The 7,485-nt window shown below is 32.9% G+C and overlaps 1 protein-coding gene across 1 annotated transcript; it reads left to right on the top strand.

Annotated features, from left to right (window-relative positions):
* Positions 1-6,382: 6,382 nt before the first annotated feature.
* LOC140175606 (uncharacterized) lies at positions 6,383-6,979 on the top strand. The gene has a single exon (XM_072204132.1). The coding sequence runs from the start codon at positions 6,383-6,385 to the stop codon at positions 6,977-6,979; it is 597 nt and encodes a 198-aa protein (XP_072060233.1).
* The last annotated feature ends 506 nt before the right edge of the window (positions 6,980-7,485 follow it).

The following is a 7,485-nucleotide window of genomic DNA, read 5'->3' as shown; positions in this document are numbered from 1 at the left end:
AATTCGGTTTTCTAGGAGAACCATGCAAAACATGTGTTTTCTTGATGTTTTTCCTTAGGAATCATGCTTAACTTGATTTGAGGGCCAAGAAACATTAATTTCCAGAAATTCTAAGGTGAGATATCCCTTCCTAACATGCTGAGAGAGATTTGGTTAGTTGAGGGTTTGTGGATTTAAAATTGTTCTTGATGTGATTTAGGAGGAAAAAGTGCTTAAGGACCACCTAAGGACATAACCGGATTTGGAGCAGCAAATCAAGGTAGGGTGTGATGAATTTAATCTTGATTGATTGTGTTTGAGATGTGTGATTATGATATGGTTTGGTTATGCTTGAAATTGATTGCTTATATGAGTTATTCTTGGTGAAAGTTTGTTGAATTTTTGATGAAATTTGATGATATTCAAGCTATGAATGTTGTTCTTGAGGGCTGATGGAAAAACAAACCCTAGAGCTTAAATTGTGGTTCAATTTGTGTTAAAATCATGTGGAAAAGATGGGGTTTTAGTGGCTGAGAATGTATTATGAATTTTGGTAAAAATTAGTTGCTAAAAAGATTGAAAAACGAGTAAAAACAGAGAAAGAATATGAAGAATTTATGAAGAACATGAAGAACACTTTGAGTGTGGTGAAAAACAATGAAGAACACCTTTTTGATTTATAAAAGGGCAAGGAAGTAATTAATTTGGTGTTTGGGGGTTATTTTGTAATTTCTGAAAGTTAGGGTGGTTAAATTAGAAATATTAAAAGTTACGGGTAGTAAAAAGTGAATTTTAAAGGTTTAAAGTAAAAGGTAAGTTAATTTTTTGAAAATTAATGATAAAATAATAAATAATAATAAAATATTTAATAATAGTATTTAATTAAAAATAATATTTTAATAAAAATAATAAAATAATATGGAAAATGCAGTTTTTTGTAAAAGCTTTAGAAAGACAACTTTAAGCGCAGAATCTCATAATTACCTTCATAAAACACTTAGGGAGTGGTAATAATATGTTAGTGAGGTAAAGATAAAGGAAAGATAAAAAGTTAAAGAAAAGATAAGAACCAAAGAAAAGTCTGTAAAGTTTTAACAACAGAAAAATAAACAGAGATTAGTGAACGAACTAGGGCAATCTAGTTAGTCCTTGAATTGTGACTAGGGTTAGGTATAATATGAAAAGTTAAAATATTTCAGTATAGACTTAATGAACCTATACTTGGGACAGACTAACTATTCATACCAAAATTTACATAAGCTTTAAATATATTTGTTAAAAAAAGAAACACAGAAAACAGAGTAAAAGATATAAGGAGAAAAGAGTAATATGATAAAGAGAATAGAGAACAAGTAAAGGGCCTGTTGAAAGGTCATTTGTTGCGTTAAGGCAACCCCAGAGATATCTATGTGTTCATCTGCTGCATTGTGGCAGTCAGATGGATGGTAGTATGACCACTGAGAATGCTTTCCTAGGATACCTTGCTATAATGCTTTGCTGTAAGACAGAGGTTGCTTACAGAGGTATCGAAATCAGTGTGCTCCTGTAAGACAAAGGTTGCTTACAGTGAGTGTGTTGGGCGTATATCGGCTAATAAGTTCCGCCCTGCAAGACAAAGGTTGCTTACAGTGGATATTGCCAACAGGAAAGCCTTATCCAGACAGAGGTTGCTGGGTAACGTCGGGAATAACCCACAAACTGATAATCATTGATTACGGGAATAACCTACGAACTGTTGTATGTTGATCTCGGGTATAACCCACGAATTGAAGATCATTGTTTTATTTGTATGTTGATCTCGGGTATAACCCACGAACTGAAGATTACTGTATTGTTGAGTATTGATCTTGGGTATAGCCCACGAATTGAGGATCGTGTTTGTTGTTATATGTTGATCTCGGGGAAACCCACGAACTGATGATCATTATTTTGTTTGTGAATTGATCTCGGGGATGCCCACGAACTGAAGATCACTGTTTCCCCTTGTGCATATATTAAGGGGTCGAGCTTTGCACCGACTGCCGGTAGTCACGAAGGAGTGGTATTCTTACCACCGACACGTATGCACTAAGGACACAAAGGGAAACCATATCTAGGACTTGTTCCTAGGTAATGTCGGGCTGTAGGGTGTAAACCGACACGTGAGCTCATGGCCTGCATAGGACAGACATGCATCATACTTGGTTGTGCATTTTCTCTATTATAATTGTTGCATGAATGTATGCTTTCTTTGTTTGTATTCTATTCTCTATGTCTGTGTTTGTGTTATTTTCTTGTATTCTTCTGTTTGTGTTTTGCTATCTGTTTTCTCTATCTTCTCTATTTATTTATCTTCTGTTTACTGCTTCTCTATATTCTGTTATTCGTCTACCAAACAACATAGAATTAATGAACTTAACTAATAACCCCGACCCTACTAAGAACTCCCCAGTTCTTACCGATTCTCTCTTCCTTCCCCTTTTAGATGGAAGCATGAGTACCCTTCCGTAGTTCGCTGATGATTATTCCCAAAAAAGATTCCGCTCTAGGTAGTCTTCTGAGTCTAGGGTGAATCTCGTTCTCTGTTTGTATGTATATACTGTGAAGCCAGCTAACGTCTACACCCTGCTTATCTACAAACTTTAGCCTAAGTCCTCCGTACGATGTTGCTGTTATGTGGCCACTCGATGAAGTACTTGAGAGACGCTCTTTGATGACATATGATAGTGCAAAGGAGTAGTAGACGACCTTCCACCTTTTGATGATGTTCCACCTGACTTGAGTTTTGAAGACCTAGAACGTACTTTCCCTCGCTTTAGTAGTTTAGAGGGACTAGGTGAGTATATAGTCTAGGCTAGCCTGGGCGCCAGCTTAAGGACTTCTTGAACAGGTCAGGACCTGGGATGTTGTATGTATATATATGTATATAGTTATTATCTAGCTATGTCTAGGGGTGTTCTAACTAAAAGTCTATACTCTAATAAAGGCTGGATCACCGAATATTGTCAACTGCTTGTGATGTATTTATGTGTGGTTGTTTATAACTATTTTATATATTATCAGTTGTGAATTGATTATGATTGATACTGTTTGTTAAGCCAAACATTTAAAAAAAAAAGTACCTCGTAAAATAACTACGCTTTTAACAATGAATCAGGCTCATATAATAAATAATAGATAATAATTAGGTAGACAAGTTGGTAGCACTCAGTTTCTAGTATGATCATGACGTACCAGAAATTGGGTCGTTACACCCCAACTATTTATTCATAAGGAGATCATAAGTTTAACACAAGAAAGAAGACAAATAGGAGTTCCTGCAAAAGATATTATTCTTTCAAGATGCTCATGGCATCCATATGAACGACAACATATATATTATGGGAGTTGGCCAACTGATATCGAAGTGAAGCGAATCATTCTTCACTTTCCAGGGTTGTTTCCAGTTTAATCCAAAAATTAGAGTGCAATGTTAAATCCAAACTCATCATGTGTCCAATCAATTCTAAAGTGAGCATCAAAGAATATGGAGGATGTAAAATATAAAAGTTTGTTTATGCTAAATGTTAAATTATCTAAAATGGAGATAGTTATAATTTCCATGCAATGAATAGTTTGCTACCGTTCAACTTCTATTACAAAGATTTTTATGCCACATTTAATTTATATGATTAGCTTATCGTATTTTTTCAATGTGAGTTCAATTATGAAAGTGTTAAGCATTCAACATAAGGCGATTATAATCCAAATCAAAGTGTGAACTTTAAAAATTAGTGACTATCCAAAGATTAAGTATGCTACCCAAGTTTGAGATAAGTGAGATGTGTAAAAATAAATTCAATGAAAAATTAGCACTAACTATGTGTATATTTAGCAAATCAAAAGTGTTGAAGTGTAAGAATCCAACAAGAAGCTAATCATATTTATAAACTTAAAGGCAATCTAATAGTAAGTTTTCACTAAAGTTGATAAATCCAAGGTTGCCTTAAAAGAATGGACAAATATTTTTCTTAAAAAACAACTCAATAGTACTCCCGCCACTTTTTTAGCAATAGAAACTGCGGGTTGCCTCTCACTAAGTATAAATATCATAATCAATTCATGAATTTCTTAAAAACTTCCATTAAAACCAACTAAGTTGCATGCTTATCAAGGCATCCTATCTATGGTCTGACTCAACAGTTTTAGCTAGAACAAATTCTTGTGCTTCCAGTTGCAATGCAATTCATATAAGAAAAATAAAAAAATTTAAATCAACCTGAATAAGTATGAAGCAGTAGAAGATTTTCGGAATCCATTGGAACTATGAAAATCAAAGCTTCAGGATTACAAGTCTAGGATGAATCACTCAGACCATGATCTTGAGAATGCAAAACAAGCAAGAAACAACAAATTGGTGAAGCTAACTGGAAAAAAAAGAAGCTAATTCATTCTAGTCACAAAGGTGCTTCTAACATATATGCTTACATTGGATGGGCAGTTTTCTCCATGTTATCTGTATACTGTCTTTCAATATTTGCACACATTTTCTTCTCTTCTATCATGTTTTGCAGAGTAGCAGGACATCTCATCTCACAACAGGAAAATATATCCACAAATGATCAAGCTAATTATTTTTCACCTTAGCAATCTCAAAACAAAACACCTTTGGAAGAGTTATCAATACGCACGGTGGAAGGTATTTTAAATAAATGATTTATAGTTTTATTTAAAAGGAACTTTGATACACAATAAAATGAATAGCTTATCTATTTGAAATTATTTCCTATCGTGTAAACCTATTATTATTGTTATTACTGCTAATTAGTGATTCTGAAAAATATTGTTTCAAACTCCAACAATCAAATTAAAGGGCCAACTTCTGTGAATGAATCTAACAATCCCGCCTTGAAGTGTAACTTCAAAAGGCAATTCGAAAATCTAGAGATTATTAGTGCTATTAATGAAGCATTAACTAATGAATCAGCCATTGTAGGGGACAAACACTCAGCATCTAATTCGGTCATCAACAAGAACATAGTCGAAGATTTCAATTGTTACGAATTCATGCAACTTATTTTTTTTAGAAAGATAGTATTCAAATTTTGATTTAGTACATGCATTATTGTCAGAGAAACAAAAAAACATGCACCTTATTTTAGCTCTAACTAAGTCCGACAGCCATGCTCAAAAGCCTCCAACAAGAATAACTCTAGAACGTCATATTTTGATTGCATCTTCAAATGACATCACCCAATTAAATTCATCCCATCTTGCAATCGATACATCTCTGCTGCCACCCAAAGGTACTAATCTACTTTCATTCTTATTAACAAATTTTGAAGAATCCTTATCCATTCTCATGTAAATATGTTAGCATAATGATAATATAGGAGAAAATAATAAATGGTCTATATTTCTTTTTAGCACGAATAAGCTTTTAAATGCTTACTTCAAATGAAAGTGAAATTCCTAACATTGTTGAAATCTCTTTTGGAGGTCTAAGTTCGAGAAGCTAGCTTCTAATTACATCATCAGCTGTTATAGTCTACTTAACATCAACTCCTGCCCATAGCTCCATCTTATTTCACATTAACAAAGGTAACACATAATTTCTATTTTTCTAATAGTCTAAGTATGAATTTGAAAAACATCTCCATATTTTGTTGATAGAAACTAATCCGAACAAATTTAAACAAGCAATAACATTAAATTACACCTACTAAATAAAGTTTTGAATTTTTCTTCATAAAGTCAGTAACTCATGGAGTTGATGTCAATACACACAACCCATATGATTATGAGACTAATACTCTTATCAATTCTACTCTAAGCAAACAACAAAACACTACAGTTCCTCTCCCAAGTATTAGAATTCTATTTCTAAATATCATAACTTAAGTGAGAAATAATTAAGTAATTATGAAGTGTATTCTTTTTGTATGGCCATGGAGGTACAAGAAAGACTTTTCTTTAGAAAACTATATCGGTAGCACTCAGATCAAAGGATCAAATTGTGTTAACTTTTGAGTCTAATGGCATAGCCTCTTTGTGGTTACCTATAGGTCGAACTGCACATTTTAAGTTTGCCATACCATTAATTCTAGATGAGTTCTCTACTTGAAATATCAAGTAAGGAAGTCTGTTAGCAGAGTTAATTGTAAGAGCAAAGCTAATTATTTGAGACGAAGCTCCTATGATGAGTAAATTTTGCTTTGAAGTATTGGATAAGACAACGAGAGATTTGTTAAGGTTTGAAGATTAGCAAAGCCCACAATTTTCCTTTGGAGGTAAAACTATTATTTTTGGTAGAGATTTTAGGTAAATCTTACCAGTAGTATCGAAAAAAACTAAACAAGACATCATTAATGTTTCCTTAAATTCATCATATCTATGACAGCATTTTGAGATTTTAAACCTTACAAAAAATATATGGCTACAATCTATGTCACCACATAGTGGCATAGAAGATTTAAGGCAATTTGCTGAATGGATCCTTCAAGTGGGTAATGGAATATCTGAAGGGACATCTAATGGTACCAATTTGATTCAAATACCCTTTGAATTCCTTATCACTGATTATAATGATCTGATTCAAGCAATTGTTAAAGCAAGCTATTCATATTATATTGCTAACCTGGCTAATGAATACCACTTGAAGGGTCGAGCTATTTTAGCTCCTACAATTAATGCAATAGATAAAGTGAATGACTACATGACGACAATGAACAACAATGAATGCAAGACTTATGTAAGCTCCAATAAATGTTTGCCTAACAAAGGTAGCAATGAAATTAAAGGAATACACACATCAGGGTTCTTAGTTACAATCAAATACTCTGGGGTGCCAAATCATGAATTGAAACTAAAAGTTGGGTGCCCTGTTATGCTCATTAGAAATATTGATCACTCATCAGGTATTTTCAATGGTACCAGATTGATAATGACAAGACTTAGAGATAAAGTTATAAAAGCAAAACTGTTAAATTCAAACAAGTACTTCGATAAAATTTTTATTCCTAGAATGACACTCATCTTCTGAGATGTTAGGCTACTATTTAAATTCCAAAGGAGACTATTTTCTCTTATGCTATCTTACGCAATGACCATAAATAAAGTCAAAGACAATCACGGGACCACATAGAATTGCTACTGAAAAAACTTGTCTTCACGCATAACCAACTTTATGTTGTCATATCAAGAGTTACAAATGATGAAAATACTACTGAAATAGAGAATGTTGTTTATCCAGAAGTCTTCAAAAATCTGTGATAAAACTTTCAACATGAGATATTTCTTTATTATTATCTCATATATTGAAACGTTAGTTAGGTTATTCAATAAACTTATATTTTTTTTTTATTGTTATTGCTCCAACTTTATTATCAATCATCATATTACATTTCATATATATCATTTCTTCATGGAAAATTTGTATCATAGTGTTTAACTTTCTTATAATTTTCTCAATGTCACAGATTCAACCGCAAAATCCACAACTTTAATGCTAAATGACGCATTTTGCCATATAAAATAGTTTACTCTCAC

This window comes from Arachis hypogaea, chromosome 10 (genome assembly GCF_003086295.3).
Source record: "Arachis hypogaea cultivar Tifrunner chromosome 10, arahy.Tifrunner.gnm2.J5K5, whole genome shotgun sequence".
Taxonomy (NCBI): Eukaryota; Viridiplantae; Streptophyta; class Magnoliopsida; order Fabales; family Fabaceae; genus Arachis; species Arachis hypogaea.
Note: the sequence above shows the minus strand (reverse complement) of the source record. Positions and strands in the feature narration are given on the sequence as shown.

Bases quoted from the DNA above. Each gene is read 5' to 3' on its own strand.
- LOC140175606 (XM_072204132.1), top strand. From the start codon at position 6,383: ATGTCACCACATAGTGGCATAGAAGATTTAAGGCAATTTGCTGAATGG.